Raw genomic sequence first — 19408 nt, forward strand, 5'->3', positions numbered from 1 at the left:
GCGTGGCAGGCGCGTGTGAAGTTAAATGGGGCCCATTGGAAGACCAAGGCAAATTGTATGTAAATGGTCCTGTTTGAGAGTTTGCAACCATCCACGAAGAGACAGAGAAAGAAAACAGATTTGCCTGTTCAAATAAGCATCAGTCAAGAAGGCTGTGGAAGGAGGCTGGGGATTTAGCTCAGCGGTAGAGCGCTTACCTAGGAAGCGCAAGGCCCTGGGTTCGGTCCCCAGCTCCGAAAGAAAGAACCAAAAAAAAAAAAAAAAAAAGAAGGGTGTGGAAGAAACAGAGGGATTTTATCCTCTCTAGGAGTTAGAATTCCTACAGCATTTCTGGTAGAGGGGCTGGAAGACGGCTCAGCAGTTAAGACCACTTGCTGCTTAACCGTGAGGAGCGGAGTTTGGATATAAGCACAGAATGCTCATGACTCCAGATATACGGAATCTGATGGTGCCCTCTTCTGGCCTCCTCTGGTACCTGCACTCATGTGTGCATATCCACCACCACCCCCCAAACATAGGCAGACATAGACAGACAGACAGAAAGACAGACATACACACCTCAAAAGCAATTTAAATCTTCTTTAAAAAAAATAAAGGGGGGTTGGGGATTTAGCTCAGTGGTAGGGCGCTTGCCTAGGAAGTGCAAGGCCCTGGGTTCGGTCCCCAGCTCTGAAAAAAAGAAAAAAAAATAAAGGGACTTGTAGACAGAACCATTAACTGGCACATATGTTGATTAAGAATTGAGATATTATTATTTCTTACAGGAAGGACCCATGGTACCAAATATTCCACCCCAAGAGGCTAGCAACAGGCTGCAGATATTCCAGGTAAAAATTCTTCTGTCACATTGACGATCGAGTATTTCAAAACATAATTTTAGAGGAAAATTTGTTATTTAATCTTATAGTAAAAAAAACCCTTAATGTTTAAAATAGATGCAATATAAGTGAATGCATGTGTGTACTCATGTGTGTGCATATGTGTATGCTCATGTGTGTGCATATGTGTGTACTCATATGTGTGGGCATATGTATGTGTTCATATGTGTGCACATATATGTATGCTCATATGTGTGGGCATATGTGTATACTTGTGTGTGTTCATATGTGTCTGCATATGTGTGTTGTGCATACGTGTGTGGATGTACCTGTGTGTGAGGGCATATGTGCAAATTCATTTGGAAGATAGAGGACAACTTTGCTCTCTCTCTCTCTTTCTTTCTCTCTCTCTCTAGGGTCTCTCAGTTACCTGCAACTCACCAAATAGACTAGTCTGGGGCCATTGAGCCCCAAGGTTTAGTCTCTACCTCCTCAGTATTGGGATTACTAGTTTAGACTATTACACCCAGCTTTGTATTCCAATCTTGTAAACAGTATTATTTATCCCTTCCCTCCCTCCTTTCTTCCATCCATCCATCCATCCATCCTTCTGTCCATCTCTCCATCCCTCTCTCCATCGCTCTCTCCTTCCTCTTCCCTTTCTCCCTCTTGCTATGCACAGAATCTCAGTTTTGTTGGAGAATAATACCTTGACTGTTGTGAACTTAACACTTAGTTCCATTTCTTAGCATCTCCTTTGGTAGATAAAGTAAAGAGAGCTGATAGGACAGTATGCTCTTATTAGTATAGGAGTTTAAATGTTGCATAGGGATTTTCCCCACTTATCTTAATCCTCAGTGTTAGTCTGCCTTTTGTATGTATAGCTTTAAAACCCTTGGTCCTGGGGCTGGGGATTTAGCTCAGTGGTAGAGCGCTTACCTAGGAAGCGCAAGGCCCTGGGTTCGGTCCCCAGCTCCGGAAAAAAAAACCAAAAAAAAAAAAAAAAAAACCCTTGGTCCATACTGTACAATATTCCTTGGGTCAGACCAACCATTCATGGTCTCTCTCCATTTGGATGACTGTTTTGTAAATTCATGAAATGCTCAATAAATTTGGTGCCCATCCATCCCTAAGGAATTCTGTTACTTGTTTCTGTCCCCACCCACCTTCAAAACTCTATTTCCTGCAGTGGTTATAGAATATTTTTGTATTTCCTGTCCTCCTTGCTTTCCTAATAATTTAATGGGGTTGAGAGCTGGAGCAATGGCTCAGTGGTTTAGAACACTTGCTGCTCCTGCAGGGAAACCTGGGTTTGGTTCCTAGCACCCACATGGTTACTCAAAATCATCTGCAACTCCAATTCCAGGGAGTCCAGTGCCCTCTTCTGGCCTCTTCAGACATTGCACATACACAGTGTACACACACACACATACAGACAAATGCTTATACACGTACAATAAAAATGAATAAATCTGAAAATATCAGATACTTGCTGTGTGGCTTTGTTGCTAGAAATTCAATTAGGACATGGTTGTTATCTCTAAGCTGCTAAAATAGGGACAAAAGCAAGGCAAAGGAAACCGTTCTGAAGCCATGTAGCTGTGATGGACGTGGAGTTTGGAAGTAGTGGTTTGGATCTCCCAGCCCCAGATGGGAATTACTGAGGAAAGCAGAGAAGGCTCGCTGGAAGAAGAGGCATCGTAGGTGCATTGTGGAGGAGTAAACAGAGTCAGGCAGGGGAAGGAGGATTTGCAGTTTGTGCACAGGTTCAACAGTGAGAGCTAAGCAGGGGCATGTAGGGAGATGTTCACTCTCTGGAGAGCATAACCGTGGAAAAGGGGCTCTGGTGGCATGTTACATTGTAACAGATGGATCGCTACTGTTGTATCATGGGTCACATTTTAGCAATCCAGTATCTACTATTCAACTTTTAATTAAACATTTTAGGAAAGGAGGGTGCCTGAGAGAAGGACAACCAGGCAGTTACGACCTCTTAATCTTCTCCCAGAGGGCCCAAGTTGGGATCCCAGCATCCACATGGTGGCTCACAACCACCTGTAACTTCAACTCTTGGGGATCTGATGCCCCCTTCTGGCCTTCAGGGGCACCGCATACATGTGTACATACACAGAGATACACAGGCACACACAGTTAAAAATAAAATTAATCTTAAGAAAGGATAAGGTGTGTGTTAGCTCTGGTGTTACAATTTCTAGGCTCCATACCATACATAAAGAAAACAAGTTGTCTCTCTTAGGCTAATGTGTCTCTCACTTTGGAGTCCCCTGGGGAGGGGGGAGAAAGAGAGAGAGAGAGAGAGAGAGAGAGAGAGAGAGAGAGAGAGAGAGAGGAGAGAGAGGAGAGAGAGAGAGAGAGAGGAGAGAGAGGGAGAAGAGAGAGAGAGAGAGGGGAGAGAGAGAGAGAGAGAGAGAGAGAGAGAGAGAGAGAGAGGAGAGAGAGAGAGAGATTGCTAAAGTAGTGAAAAGCCCAAATTGCAGGTTTCTAAAATGCCATTTTATGGCTCTCAAATGTGCAGACAGGGACTTGAAGTATAGCATTTCTGGAGATTACTTAGTTCGTTAGAGAATTTAATGTAAAATAGATGTGTGTAGAGTGCTTGAAAGTTAACTTCCCTAAGTGTTCTGCTCTCCTCTGGTGGCTTGGATGAGAATCAATTTGCCCCACAAATCCTTCCTTTCATAGGCGTTACTCTTTCTCTCAATTATAATAAATTATACTTTAATGGGATCTGAATCAATTCCATGTCGGTAAAAACATCAAAAAATCTTTGTTACAGGCCAATTTCGATGATCTATGGAGGAAATTTGTCACATATTCAGCCGGGGAACAACTTTTTGGATTACCCGTGACTGACTATGAGGTCTTACACAAGACTAGGTAAGTTCTGGAAACTCGCAAGTGTCCCACGCAGATCAGTAAACACCGTCCACATACAGGAAAGAGCATGGCTTCGGTTCCCCTAAATCTTCCCCTTATACCTACTGTGTCTGACTTGTTAGGGGCACAGTCTTCATGGTACTTCATTTTATCTATCAACTTGAGATCTAGAATCACGTGGGAGATGGACCCCAGGCCATGCCTATGAGCAATTGTCAGGTTAACTGAAGTGGTAAGATCCTCTCACTATGGGTGGCGTCATCCCCTAGGCTGGGATCCTAAACTGTGTAAAGAGGAGAAAGCAAACTGAAGGCCAGCATTCACTACCGCTTTGTGCTTCTTGACTGGATAACATATGACCAGCCGCCTCAACATCCTCCCTAAAGGACCACAGCCACAAATTGGAACTAAAATAAGAACCTCCTTCCTGGAGGTTCTTTTTGTCAAGAGTATTTTATCACAGCAACAGAAAAATTAACTAATACACACACACACACACACACACACACACACACACACACACACAGGAAAGGAAGTTGCTGGAGAAGACTTGGAGGCATCTGATTCTTATATACGGCTCATTAAATTAGGCTATCTGAGATAGGGTTCTAGAACTTCTTCCCTTTGACATGGTCGTTGAGGAATTCTTCCTCACTCGGCGTGAGATTCAACGTGCTAATCTGTAGTACAGCAGGGCATGCGGCCTTCTGACTCATGGGCTATTTATATAGGGATACTTTATTTAATAATTGCATTTATTTTTAATCGTGTGTGTGTGTGTATGTTTATACATGTGCCACAGCCTGTGTGTGGAGATCAGAGGACAACTTATGCGAGCTGATTATCTCTTTGCACTCTGTGGGACCCAGGTTTCAAACTCAGGTCTTCTGGTTTGGCTACAAGCACCTCTATCTGCTGAGCCATCTTTCTGGCCCCCCGAAATCTACCACCCATCACCAAGTATCCGGTTTAATAAACTCCGGTTCAGTTGTCAGTGTGTTTTCTATGTTGTTCCAGGAAGACACGGAGTAATTCTGAATTCCGACTGTTCTAAGTGAAGGTTTATAAAAAGGGAAAGATGCAGAGGTGGTGCCTCCAGAGCTCTGTTTTTATATTTCGTTGAAACACACAGTGTCACCCAAAGGATGATAAAGTAGTGATTTTCCACTGCGATGTTACCCTGTAGAAAATGTCACGATTCTTCTGCCCCCCTCTTATTTTACACGCCTATAACACGACGTGGGATAACTCTGATTTTGCACACCTTTAACAGGACTTGGCATAACCTCTGAGGAAAAATGAAATTATTCTTAGGATCATGGAAAAGAAAAATGATTTTTAAAAAAATGTAGAAGTAGGGTAACTGGAGTTGGGTGTGATGTTGCACACTTTTAATCCCAGCACTCCAGGGTCAGAGGCAGGGGGATGATATGAGTTCCAGGCCAGCCAGGGATACATGATGATACCCTGTCTCCAAGAAACAAACAAAAAAACAAACAAACAAACAAACAAAACAGGGTTAACTAACAATGTAGTATGTATCTTAGATGTAGAAAAGAGTCCAGATTTGCCCCTTACAAAATAATCAAGCTGTTGGTCCATGCCAAGCGATTCTATGATGTAGGATATTGTGGGACTCAACCTTACTGATGGAGCTTCAACAGAGACTTTGTATCAGGACGCACTACCGCTGTATGCATCTCATGGTCGAGGGACATGACCCACGTCATTATTTTATTCCCTCAGAAAAGAGCTCAACTTGCTTCAGAAGCTGTATGGCTTGTACGACACCGTCATGGGCAGCATCAGTGGCTATTATGAGATCCTCTGGGGAGATGTGGACATTGAAAAGATCAATGCTGAGCTGCTAGAATTCCAGAACAGGTGAGCCTCCGTCACGTTAACAAGGCTCCCGTCAAGACCGATCACAAGCTAGGGCTGGAGGGATGGCTCAGTGGTTAAGAGTGCGTCTTGCTCTTTCCGAGGACCCCTGTTGGGTTCCTGGCAACCACATCAGGTGGCTGAGAACCACTTGTAACTCCAACTCCAGGGCACCCTCTTCTGGCCTCTCCCGGTACTGCATGCATTTGGTGTATCTACCCAACATATCCACATATACCCCTCCCCTTGCAATTAAAAAAATAAAAAAATTTTTTTAAAAAAGAGTTATACCAGGATCTGGCGAGATGGTGCAGCAATTCAGAGCACTGGCTGTTCTTCCAAAGGACCTGGACTCTGTTCCTAGCGTATGCATGGTCGCTCACAGCTATCTCTCAGTTTCATGGGATCCAATACCCTCTCCTGGTCCCTTTGGGCACCAGGCATAGAAATAGTACACATACACACACGCAAGCAAAACAGTCATACGTATAAAATAAAAATGAAAAGATGCTTCACAAATGAAGGGGGCGGGGGTGCACATTACTTTTGTCTGTTTATAACACTTTCTTCAAAGTGCGAACCAGGGGTTGTGGGGGAGAGCTTTTTTAAAAACCAAACCAACAACAGTAACAACTCCACAGGTGAGAATCATTCTTTTTCTCTTCTTTCTCTTCCTGAAAGATGTCGAAAACTTCCCAAAGGACTCAAAGACTGGCAGGCGTATCTGGACCTCAAAAAAAGGATCGACGACTTCAGTGAGTCGTGTCCGCTCCTGGAAATGATGACCAACAAGGCAATGAAGCAGAGGCATTGGGACCGCATCTCGGAGCTCACCGGCACCCCGTTCGACGTGGAGTCCGATACGTTCTGTCTGAGAAATATCATGGAAGCGCCACTCCTGAAGAACAAGGACGATATTGAAGTGAGTGTGTGAGGGAGGGAGGGGGGATTGGCAAGCTACTAAGGAACGTTGCCTCCTCCTTTTCGTGAAAATACACTAGTAAACATCACAAACGAGTGGCTGTGTGAGCCTATGTGCACGAGGGTGCAGTGCCTCCGGAGGCCAGAAGAGGGCGTCAGAGGCACAAGTGGTTCTGAGCTGCTTAGAATGGGTGACGGGAACCTCTGAGCCATCTCTCCAGCTCTGACATTTAATTCTACCCTACACGTAGTTGCACGTTTGTGGAACTCAGAGCGAGGATTTAATATAGAATGTCTCATGTTCGAATCCAGGCGATCCATATTTCTGTGTATCTCTCTTTATTTCCCCATGTGCACAGTCTTCAAGCCCCCACTGCCCTTTCTCCTTTCTTTTTTTTTTTTTTTTTTTTTTTGTTCTTTTTTTCGGAGCTGGGGACCGAACCCAGGGCCTTGCGCTTCCTAGGTAAGCGCTCTACCACTGAGCTAAATCCCCAGCCCCCCTTTCTCCTTTCTAGTTCTTCACTAAATACACAACGAATGCCACTGTGAAGAACGGCCACCTTGCTATGCGATGCGATACTAGGGCTCCTTTCTCCTGTCCCTCTGCATTCTGGTGTCTGCTCCTCTCCTTCTTTCCTGGGAGCTTCACTCTTCCTCCTTTTACGTTAGCATTTACGTTGTTGTAGCCTCAACACGAGAGAGAGCCTGGGCTGTATTTCCCTTCTTGGATATCTTACATAGATTTTAAAGTCGTTTTAAGATTTATTTTATTTGTGTGTGTGTGTGTGTGTGTGTGTGTGTGTTTTAGATATAGGATCTCACTATATAGCCCTGGCTGGCCTGAAACTCACTATGTAGGCCAGGTTGGTCTAAAACTCACAGCAATCTGTCGTCTTCAGCCTTCACCTGTGCCACCACACCCAACCTTGATTTTTTTCCCTCGATTCTTAAGAGTTATTTCACCCTCTATATTTCTTGAAGGAAAAAAAAAAAGGAGGCTTTGAACTTTTCTTTACTCTTTCAAAATAGCTTTCACGAGTACCGTGTTTTTTGTGTTTGTTGGAGAACAGTTAATAGCAAAGTAAGAAATTGTGTCACGCCTATGAGGCTAGTGAATGTTAGAGGTGCAGAGCTGGTCAGATTGGAGTTGTGGGCATATGCTTGGGCCAGCAAGAAGGAGATAGTTGTGAAGAATTTGGATAGCAACGTTATTCATGAAGATTTATGGTGTCCGGGGTTTCTGAAGTACTCCAGTGACATGGAGGGTAGATAGGGGTTGATTAGGTATATATTGATGTCAACGTTAAGATAAAATGACCGTCTGAAACACATTCATGTTAGAGCCAGTCTACTCTCCTGTCTTTTAGCTGCACTTATATTAAAAGAAGTTTATGGTATTCATGTATTTTGTTTTTGGTGAGTGGGATGTTATATCCCAATTTTTTAATTCAGTGCTTCTCACAAAGGCTATTTTGAGTTAAAAATGTAAATTAGTATTGTAGTTTTCCTTTCCGATATTTTAAATAATTATTTATGGTGTGTGTGTGTGTGTGTGTGTGTGTGTGTGTGTGTGTGTGAGTGTGCGTGTGCGGAAACTATAGAACTATAAACTTCCAGGAGTTGGCTCTCTCCTACCGCCCGGACTCCGGAGGACTGGGCTCACATCATCAGGCTGGGTGGCAAGCACCGTAATCTGCCGAGCTGCCCCACCTGCCTGCCTTTTCTAGATGGTTAATTGGTCCTGACATGAACCTGCAGCGTGCTTTCTCAGCTACAAGTCAAGGAAGGCGCCCAGCAAGGCGACTTCCGGTCTCTTCTGGCAACTTCCGGTCCCTCCCGCGCTACGCGTGCTGTGGATTTACAATGCACAGAATGAGTGCTCCTGAGAATCCCGTGACCCGTTCTCTTTTCTTCCCCGAAAGGACATCTGCATATCCGCCATTAAGGAGAAGGACATCGAAGCCAAGATGACTCAGGTGATTGAGAACTGGACCAACCAAAACCTGAGTTTTTCAGCGTTTAAGGGCAAAGGCGAGCTCCTGCTCAAAGGAACCGAGTCTGGAGAGATTATCACCTTGATGGAGGATAGCTTGATGGTCCTAGGTTCCTTGCTAAGCAACAGGTAATTTTATAATTCCCAGGTGAGATTTAAATTTGGTGTTTATAACTGGGGCATTTAATCAGGTTCTGCCCCACTGTTCAATCGTCTGCGCGTACCTGTACACAGTGTCTGTTTTTCCTAAGAATCTCGACCGCTCCATCACCCTCCAGAGGTACCATCTCCCGTGTTTTCCCAGGACGGAGACTCTCATAGGTGTTAGCCCCAGGATGGGCAGTTCAGCCAGCACTATGCTCCCTACAGAGAAGTCACCCAGTGAGAGCATTTGGAACCCCAACCCTCACAGCTGATCTCGGGTTTTTGTTTTTGTTTTTAAATTACACATAGGCATCCATCAGTCTGTGTGTATGCCACATGTATACAGGTGCCCATAGTGGACTCCCAAAGGGGGCGTCTGATCCCCTGGAACGGGAGTTACAGATGGTTGTGAACCATTTGATATGGATGCTGGGAAATGAACCCAGCCAACGCTTTAAACTGCTGAGCCGTCTCGCCAGCTCCAGCTTCTTTCCCTCACTTGCCTAAGAAACACATCACAGCTCCGTCATCCACAGAGGTGGATGTCCAGGGAACGTGGGCATTCTAACTCTCTAATCTGGGAATCCCTCACTAATGACCGGCCGGCATCCAGCATGACCTCTGGCCCCAGCCTGTACACATCCCGGGTCAGGGAATCGTGGGATGGATTGTTGAGGTAAAGATCACTGTGTGAGTCTGAGTCCTGGCAAAGGTGACCGTAGCATAGCCACTGCTTCCTAGACTTCACGGGCCTGCGATTCCCACAGGTCATTACAGATTTACCACTGAGACCTTCATGTGTGACAATCTCTTGAAATCAGACTGTAGGCTGACCTGAAGAGAGGGAGCAGCCAAGAGATGGATCCGGGTCTTTGGTCTGAAAGTTCGTAGCTTCTATTCTCCCAGCTAATTGCCATGGGTTTATTGTTTTTTTGTTTTAATATATGTGTAGCTGTGGGTACACTGTATGTGTGCAGGCACCCCAGGGAAGCCAGAGGAGTGCATTGGATGTGAGTCCTTGAATCTTATACTTAAGTGGACATAACCTGGTAGAATATACTTACAGCTCCTCTTGCCCTTATTGTTCTCTGGAAGGGAGAGTTCATTTGGAAGTCAGTTCCCAGCATGCATAGGGCCCTACTGGGGAAAGCAACATGGTTATTTGAGAAGTTTCTCATTCCGGGAGACCCCCTCCTCCCGGAGATGTGTGAAGCCCAAACGGGTCAGCAAATCGTATCCCAGCGCCAGCCACTGTCAGAAATACGTTTCCTATTCTCCGCTTTCAGATATAATACCCCGTTTAAGAAAACTATCCAGAATTGGGTCTATAAACTGTCCACCTCTTCGGATATCATAGAAGAGTGGCTGGTGGTCCAGAACCTGTGGGTCTACCTTGAAGCCGTCTTTGTGGGTGGCGACATTGCCAAACAGCTGCCACAGGTAAGAAGAGCTTTTGCATTTATTTTACAATTCTTTAGTGAGCTGGGCCTGGTGGTGCAAGGCCTGTGATCTCAGCTACTCATGAGTCTGAGGCAGGGGGATTTTAAGGCCTTGCTGGGCTACTTTGTGAGACTCCCTCCCAGAATGCAAAGGAAAAAGAGGGTTGGAGGTTAGGTTTAGTGGTACAGTACTTGCCTAACACTGATCAAATCCTGGACCTTGGTTCAGTCCCTACGAGTATCTAAAACAATATTTGGTGCCATCTAAGTCTTTGTGAAAACCTTCCCAAAGATACATGATTATGTCTTAATTTCTTTTATACACTTTATTTTGTGTGCATGTGTGCGCACATGGGTGTGTGTGCATGCCACGCCATGCCTACGGAGATGATCCTTGCAAGTCAATTCTCTCACCTCCCATGTGGGTCCTGGAGATTTGAACTCACATCATTCTGCTTGGTGTCTTTACCTGCTTGGCTGTCTTCCTGGTCCATGTGGTCGAGTCTTGATAAATCATGTCAGGAGTTGGCAAACTACAGCCCAGACACCTGTTTAAAAAAGAAAAAGTGTTAGCTTTGAGAGATGGCTCAGGCATTAAGAGTCACACTGCTCTTGTAGAAGGACCCGAGTTCAATTCCTAGCACCCACATCAAGTGGCTCACAACTGTCTGCTTCTCCAGCTCCGGGTTATCCCACATCCTCTAATAGCTTCTGTAGGCATTCATGGGCAACCTCCCCACCATGTACACATACTTAAATTTAAAAGTAATTTTAAATAAAGTTTTACTGGAATACAGAAACACAGGGGGTTGATCTCGGATTTACGCTAGGAGAAAGAAAAGTCCATAGTTTCACATGGTGACATCTTGAGATTGGGTAGGTTAACATTCATTCGAATGGAGAGCCACTAAATTGTTGTAGGTCCTTCTTCTCTTGAACCAGTCCTCTGAGAATAGTACTAAACTTAACCTGTGTTTAGTTAAGCCCAGTTGAACTATAAGTAAACCCACTACTAGCAGGTCAGGAGTAAACAGTGTGTGTGTTTTGGGGGGGGGCAGTTTTAGAACTATGTATCGAAAGGACGGCTTTATTTGGAGTCTTTTAAATAGGCTAATGACTTGGCCCGTTAGTATAGTGACTGCCTAACACTCAGGAAGCTCTGGGTTCAAATCCCAGATGAAGGCAGGAGCATGAGGAATCCAAGGTCATCCCTTGGGTATGTGGTGAGTTCGAAGCCAGTTTTGGGCTTCATGAGACAGTTTACTCTTTCAGTAGCTAACTTTCCTCTTACACCGTTAAGCCCACTCACCCTAAATTTGTCCATTTGTAGACAGGATCTATGCAGGTTATAAATCAAAGATTAAAAAGCACGAGAATGGCCCGTTTCTCTTTGCTGCACAATTTCTTCTAGAATCTAACGCTAAAGTGTATTTCTAATTAGAAAACGGCACTTTAAGAGGAGGCAAAAATTATGCCAATTTCCAGGGGCATTTTTTTTTTCTGCAACCAAACAAAAAACTTAATATCACCCACAGCACACAGAGAGTTTTTATTTGCAAGTATGTAAATGAGACTTTGTTCTGCGGTTTCCGAGCCCCCCCCCCCCCCCCCCCCCGTCCCCCTTTCTCCCTGAGGTAACTCAGAGCTCCAATGATTCCAAGGACTGGAGATCAAATTATCTCCGTGCCTCTTCAGTTCGCTCATCAACCCAAAACACCTGGGGTGCCGAAAGACTAGATTTGAACCTTAAGTTGATAGCTCTGTGAATTAATCATGTGACACTTCAAAAACTATATTAAATGCTAGGAAACAAACAAGCCAGGAGCCCCATTGCGACCGAGCAGAATTTTAATAAGCGGCTTCACAGGTTTGGGGGTCTCATTCTTTAGAAAGAATTCAGATGAGGAAGGGCTTGCTTTTTTCCCCCAATGATCCGGACGCTAACCATCATCACCCAACCACGGACTTGCTTTTAGGAAGCCAAACGTTTCCAGAATATCGACAAGTCATGGGTAAAAATCATGCAGCGAGCTCACGAGAACCCCAACGTGATCAGCTGCTGCGTGGGGGATGAGACCATGGGGCAGCTCCTGCCTCATTTGCACGAGCAGTTGGAGGTCTGTCAGAAGTCCCTCACAGGGTAAGAGTCCACCCTTCCCCATGCCAGGCCTCATCACAGAACCACTCAGTCAGTTCTGAATGCCTTTCAGGTGTTTCTGTGGATGGCTCCACTGGAAATAGCAGTCTAAAATCCCCATAAATTCAATTTTCCAGTAAGGACATGGAATGGGCGGGCTGAGGCACCGAATTAACTTCCTAGGGCTATGGTGCCAGTCACCACAGTCTGATGGCTTGAAACAAACACAACACACACACACACACACACAAACACATACACACACATATACATACATGCACACACACATATGCACACACACCACACACACACATGTGCACACATGCACACACACAAACACATACACACATGCACACACACCACACACACATGCACACACACCACACACACATGCACACACACACCACACACACATGTGCACACACAACACACACATGCGCACACACACAAACACATACACACACGCACACACCACACACACACATGCACACACACAAACACATACACACACATGCACACACACACACACATAATTTTTTTCCCCTCTGGAGCCTGTGACAGAACTGTGGTGGCTCTGGGGCTTCTGGGGCTTTTGTCATAACCCCGATGAGTGTGTCTTCACAAGAGTGGGTCTTGGGGTTGGCTCACCTGCATATAGGACACTGTTTCCTTGGGATCATGGGACAGACACAAACACAAAAGTTCTCTCTTTTAAAGAAAGATCTTTGAATTCATTATATCCTCAGAGATCACCCTTCCTGATAAAGTCACATTTACAGGTGTCAGGGTGTCTTTTAGGGGACTATGCTGAGCCCAGTTTGGGCATGGAGCAGGGGTGTGCAGTTAGAGGAGGGCTGGCCAGACAAACACATGGATCCTTCTCTCCCCTCAAAGACGTTTTTGAGGCTGTTAAAAGTTACAATGGTTGGGGCTGGGGATTTAGCTCAATGGTAGAGCGCTTACCTAGGAAGCGCAAGGCCCTGGGTTCGGTCCCCAGCTCCGAAAAAAAGAACCAAAAAAAAAAAAAAAAAAGTTACAATGGCATCCGTTCTTAGTTTCTAGTTAAAATATGGTGTTGACATGTCCCAGTTCATCCAGGTCTATCCCTCCATTCCAACATCATGGCTAGGTGTCCTCTGTAACATTCTCAAAGTAATTTACCCCAGATTTAAACCATGTAGTGCCCATTCATGGGAGGCTCCCTGAGAAGGAAGATGGTGACAAATGAAAGAGAGGAGCCCCTACTCCCCCCTTTATCATTGTCAAGACCCCCTGTGTCCCGCAGATGCCTTTCTCTGGGACTTTGTCACCAGATATCCTAGAGGCCGGTGAGAAATGCCTGTTGGTGTTTGCTAGTCTCTTACTGGCCAAAACAAAGAAGTGCGCGCGTATACACACACACACACACACACACACACACACACACCCAAAGGAATCACCTGGTGAGACACTCTTGACTCCTTTGAAGGTATCTGGAAAAGAAACGACTGCTGTTTCCAAGATTCTTCTTTGTCTCCGATCCCGTTCTGCTGGAAATCCTTGGACAGGCCAGCGACTCCCATACCATTCAGGTACAACGCCCACATCCAAGGGTCAAGTCTCCCTGTCCGTGGGGGGCATACAATCAAGAACGGAGAAACAACATTAACTTCTTTGCGGTACAAGACAGGACGGCTGAGACTCAGAAGCCCTGACAGTACAGCTGAGAGGTGACTCCATTGCTAAACAGATGTGAGGACCCAAGTTCAATCCCCCAAACTACATTAAAAAAATTGTCCGGGACACAGTGGTGCATGCCAGCACCAAGGAGGCAGAGACAGGTAGACCTCTAGGGTTCTCTGGCTAGTTAGCCTAGTTGACTCAGTAAGTTCCAGCCCCCCTTGTTCACAAAACCAGTAAGGCGGTGTTTAGGGAGTGACCTGTAACGTTCTGTGCACCCCCTACAGCACACATGCACACACATGAAATTCATGCTTACCTATATACCTACAAAGGACATTTTATCATTTTACTACTCTGTATGTTTGCAGGGCCTACTGACCTCACACAGTCCAGTGGGGAGATGGAGTGCTAACAGTCACCGTTCACTAATTGCCTGGCTCTTGGTTTTCTGGCCAATCATGTTCCTTACCTGTGACACCTGGGAGTTGTAAATGGAGTCGCACAGAGTTGAGAGGAAAAGAGAGAGGGATCTGGGCCCAGCAGGGAAACAGGCAGGGATGATATGGTTCAGTCTCCATCTGGAGGGCAGAAAGGGATGGCCAATGAGCTGGTACAAGAAGCAACTTTGCTGGAGGACAGTATCCTATAGGATTAAAAAAAAATACTTTATATTTTTGTGTCTGTGTTATATGCACATGAGTGCAGTATCCTTGGAGGCCAGAAGAGGGCACCAGAGTCCCCGGAAGTTGGAGTTGCAGGTCAATATGAATGCTGGGAAGTGATGTTGGGTCCTGTGGAAGGACAGGATAGCTCCTAGCTGCTGAGCTCTCTCTCAAGCCCCTACCAAGGCTTTAAACAGCACCTCAGTAGCTTAGGCATTTGGTCCCATGTATGATGTGTTGGCGTTGCCTTGTGTCTCTTGCAGCCACACCTCCCTGCAGTGTCTGACAACATCAATGAGGTGACATTTCATCCTAAAGACTATGATCGGATGACGGCCGTTATATCGAGAGAAGGAGAAAAAATCATGGTAATTTACCTAAAAACCTTGTTAGTAGGACTTCCCTGAGGTTGAGGAGAAAGCAGTTTACTTTTGAAAGATAAGGGTTTGGGGAGTAGGGTGAGTAACCTTGGGTTCGAATTCTGTAGCTCCAGCCTTGCTAGGAATTAATGTAGATAGATAAATCATTTAACTTCTCTAAGACTCATTTTATCACCAGTTACATTGGCATTTAGACTACACGATCTCTGTAGTCCCTTCTGATCACGATTTTAGCTCATTTTTACCTGTGCCTTTCAATATTTTGCATAGGGAGCTGGAGCGATGGCTCAGTGGTTAAGAGTGCTGGCTGCTCTTCCAGAAGATCTGATGTTGGTTCCCAGTACCCACATGGTGGCTAACACTCACCTATAACCACAGTTCCAGGAGACCTGACAACTTCTTCTGGCTTCCTTGGGCTTGCACATTCACTGGGTGCACAGACACACAAGCACACACAGATGCATACAGACATACACACACACATGCACACATATGCACACGCACATGTGCATGCTCACAAGTACACACACGTATATGCATGAACACAGCGCACATGTGCACACATATACACACACGCACATGCATGTACACACACATGCCACTAGCTCTCACACACAGGGACATATATGTGCATGCATACACATGCACATGCACACACACATGTACATGCACACACATGCACATGCATCTACATGCACATGCCCATACACGCACACACACCACATGTACACACACACAGGCACATACATGTGTGCACACACACATGCAACATGCATGTACACACGCACACACAAGCATGCACACACACTCACACAGATGCACAAAGATACACACATGATGCACATGCACATGCACACACATGCATACTTGTACATGCACACATGCACACATGCATGTACCTGCATATGCATGTACACACACACACCACATGCATCCACACACATACATGCTACATGCACACACACATGCACACACACATACATACACTTACACATAATCCCACACACATGCACAGTGAGATGGGAGAGGAGAGAACTAAAAATATTCAAATAGAGCTGAAGCCACTACACGGCATGGGTACACTCATTCAAGCACACCTGTGCATACACATGTATACAGTGCTCACATACACAAATCAGTCGATAATGGACACGAACTATAGAAGAGCTCATCTTGTGTCATAGCACTAGGGTTCATCATGTGTGATGTGCAAAATTACATTAGGTTTTTTTTTTTGTTGTTGTTTTTTTTTTTCCGGAGCTGGGGACTGAACCCAGGGCCTTGCGCTTGCTAGGCAAGCGCTCTACCACTGAGCTAAATCCCCAACCCCAAACTACCACATTAGGAATTGGTTATGTGTTTTGTTTTTTTTTCAAAGCTGGATACTCCTGTTATGGCCAAAGGCCCGGTAGAGATTTGGCTTCTCGACTTGTTAAAAGTACAGATGTCGTCATTACATAATATAATCCGGTCAGCCTTCTACCAGATCAGCGATTCTGGCTTTCTCCTCTTACCTTTTCTGAACCACTTCCCTGCTCAGGTGAGGCTCGCTGTTTACTAAAATGCAGATGTGGAAGTAGAGAAGGGCCTGTGCTCAGCCTGGTGACTGACTCGGAGGTCGCTGCCAAACTCCTGCTCCATTCCGAGCCGTGCTGGCCTATTTCCCATTCCTCCTCTCCTCCCGTCCATGGGGGGGCAGGGTGTCACTACAACTCGAGGAGCTGTATTAACGGGTCTCAGTATTAGGAAGGTGGAGGACCACTATCATCAGTGCATACACACACGTATCTCACTGTATAGAGATAGGATTCAGACAGGGATATGGACACACACGGGGAATAACCCTACTTCCCTTCCATGATGTGAGTCCCATCTTGTCAGGTGGGAGTGGGTGTCCTTGCCAATGGTTCCCCTGTCCCGAGTCTCTCACATGCTCCCTGTGATAGGCCAAATGTCATTAAACCCTAGAATGGGGAATAAAGAACTGCCCCTTTCATTAAAACCTCACCAGGACAGACGAAAAGTAGTTTTTAGTCTCTTTGTAAGTCGCGCAAAATAGGAGAGATACCCAAGGGGGCGGGGACCAGATCTTGTCGCATGTTTCCTGCTCCTTCCCGAGCTTCAATTACTTCCCAAATTAATGAGCATACTTTGGGGACAGCCGAGGAACGATTGGTCATTAATTAGTCAAATGGTGTCAGCACAGACAAAGGATTGCCCTCCACCCTAGAGATGACTTCAAGGCTGCGGTTTTAAAGTTTTATAGTTGCCTTGAAAATTTTTAATGTTCTTGTTAAAGATTTTTTTAAAAAAACATTTTCCTTTGTAAGCCGAAGAAACAGGCTTCTTAGCAGTAAGACGGCATATTCTCTCTGTCCCTGGAAAGCGCACAGCACGGAGTTCTCAAGCCTCACTCCGACCCGGGAGTTAGGAGCAAGTTCAGAGCGGTGGAGGACTTGAGCAGGACGTGATGGGGAAGCTGGACATCTTCCCAGATTTCTGTGTGTGTGTGTGTGTGTGTGTGTGTGTGTGTGTGTGTGTGTGTGTGTATGTGTGTGTATGTGTGTGTGTGTTCTTTCTTTAAAGCAGTTTTTTTTTTAAAAAGATTTACTTATTTATTATATATAAGTACACTGTAGCTGTCTTCAGATACACCAGAAGAGGGCATCTGATCCCATTACAGATGGTTGTGAGCCACCATGTGGTTGCTGGGATTTGAACTCAGGACCTCTGGAAGAGCAGTCAGTGCTCTTAACCGCTGAGCCATCTCTCCAGCCCTAAAGCAGTTTTTCAAATAACTGAAACCTGCCTGCTATCCAGTTAATTAAAAAAAAAAATGCCTGACACCTCATCTCCAGTCTCATTCAGAACACATTTTAAAGATTGCAAATGTGAGGGATCATTGGTATAAAAATCTGAGGAAATTTGAAAACCACGAAAGTAGGAATAAAAATTACTTCTATTGGGGTTGGGGATTTAGCTCAGTGGTAGAGCGCTTGCCTAGGAAGCGCAAGGCCCTGGGTTCGGTCCCCAGCTCCGAAAAAAAGAACCAAAAAAAAAAAAATTACTTCTATTTATACTGCTTGGAAATGATTACTATATTTGACTGTATTCCTTCATATATATATATATATATATACATACACACACACATATATATATATAAATGTATATGTGTGTGTATATAATGTATATATGTATGTGTGTGTGTGTGTGTATATATATAAATATATAATGTATATATAGTGTATGTGTGTTTTCCAGGCACACTGTGACACATATGGTGCATGCACACACACACACACATAAAATTTTTATTTAAAGCTTACAAAAAAGTCAATCCTATCTGCTTTATGTGAATAAATGACAACCAGGATTAAATGTGTACATGTCATGTATGTGTCTGCTGTTTGTAAGTTGTAAGCATGTTATACATGTATCTGTGCTGTTTGTAGGTTGTAAGCATGTTATACATGTATCTGTGCTCTTTGTAGGTTGTAAGCATGTATATGTCGTTCATGTGTGTCTGCTGTTTGTAGGTTGTAAGCATGTTATGCATGTATCTGTGCTCTTTGTAGGTTGTAAGCATGTTATGCATGTATCTGTGCTCTTTGTAGGTTGTAAGCATGTATATGTCGTTCATGTGTGTCTGCTGTTTGTAGGTTGTAAGCATGTTATGCATGTATCTGTGCTGTTTGTAGGTTGTAAGCATGTTATGCATGTATCTGTGCTCTTTGTAGGTTGTAAGCATGTATATGCCATTCATGTGTGTCTGCTGTTTGTAGGTTGGGCTTCTGGGCATTCAAATGCTGTGGACACATGATTCAGAAGAGGCTTTGAATAGCGCAAAAGATGACAGGAAAATCATGCACATAACCAACCAGAAGTTTCTGGACATTCTAAACACTCTGATTAGCCAGACGACGCATGACCTGACCAAGTTTGACAGAGTGAAGTTTGAAACCTTGATCACAATCCACGTGCACCAGAGAGATATCTTTGATGACTTGGTAAAGTATCCTCCTCCTCCCGCAACCCAGTGCCTTGTCAAAGCAGTCAAGTCTTACATCTCATAATGAGCAGTTACACGTGTTCAGAGTGATGGATTACACGAGCTCACTCATACATGCGTCTTTTTACACTGTCGACACCTACATACATAGGTGTCGTGGGCACTTCAAACAAGATGGGTGTATTTTAATTCATTAGTCTTTAAAAGAAATTTGGTTTCTTTTCTTTTTCCCCTCCTCCTCTTCTTCCTCCTCCTTCTCTTCTTCTTCATTTTCCTCTTCCTTCCTCCTTCCTCTGTTGCTGCTGCTGGTTGTTTTTAAATCACTCCATTGTGGTGAACTCGCACATGATTTTGAGACAGGGTCTCACTGTGTTTCCTTAGGTATCCTGGAACTTGATATGTAGACCAAGCTGGCTTCAAACTCACAGTGACTCCTCCTGCCTCAGTCACACACCGCCACG

General features: G+C 44.8%; 1 protein-coding gene across 1 annotated transcript in view; it reads left to right on the plus strand.

Moving 5' to 3' along the window:
• Dnah8 (dynein, axonemal, heavy chain 8) overlaps window positions 1–19408 on the plus strand; it is a 256161-nt gene that overhangs the window by 87798 nt on the left and 148955 nt on the right. The window contains 11 exon segments of the mRNA NM_001427092.1: window positions 765–827; window positions 3616–3716; window positions 5463–5600; window positions 6279–6519; window positions 8441–8640; window positions 9942–10095; window positions 12071–12234; window positions 13700–13802; window positions 14819–14923; window positions 16314–16475; window positions 18721–18945. Coding sequence (NP_001414021.1) covers window positions 765–827; window positions 3616–3716; window positions 5463–5600; window positions 6279–6519; window positions 8441–8640; window positions 9942–10095; window positions 12071–12234; window positions 13700–13802; window positions 14819–14923; window positions 16314–16475; window positions 18721–18945 — 1656 coding nt within the window.

This window comes from Rattus norvegicus, chromosome 20 (assembly GCF_021556685.1).
Source record: "Rattus norvegicus strain SHRSP/BbbUtx chromosome 20, alternate assembly SHRSP_T2T, whole genome shotgun sequence".
NCBI lineage: Eukaryota > Metazoa > Chordata > Mammalia > Rodentia > Muridae > Rattus > Rattus norvegicus.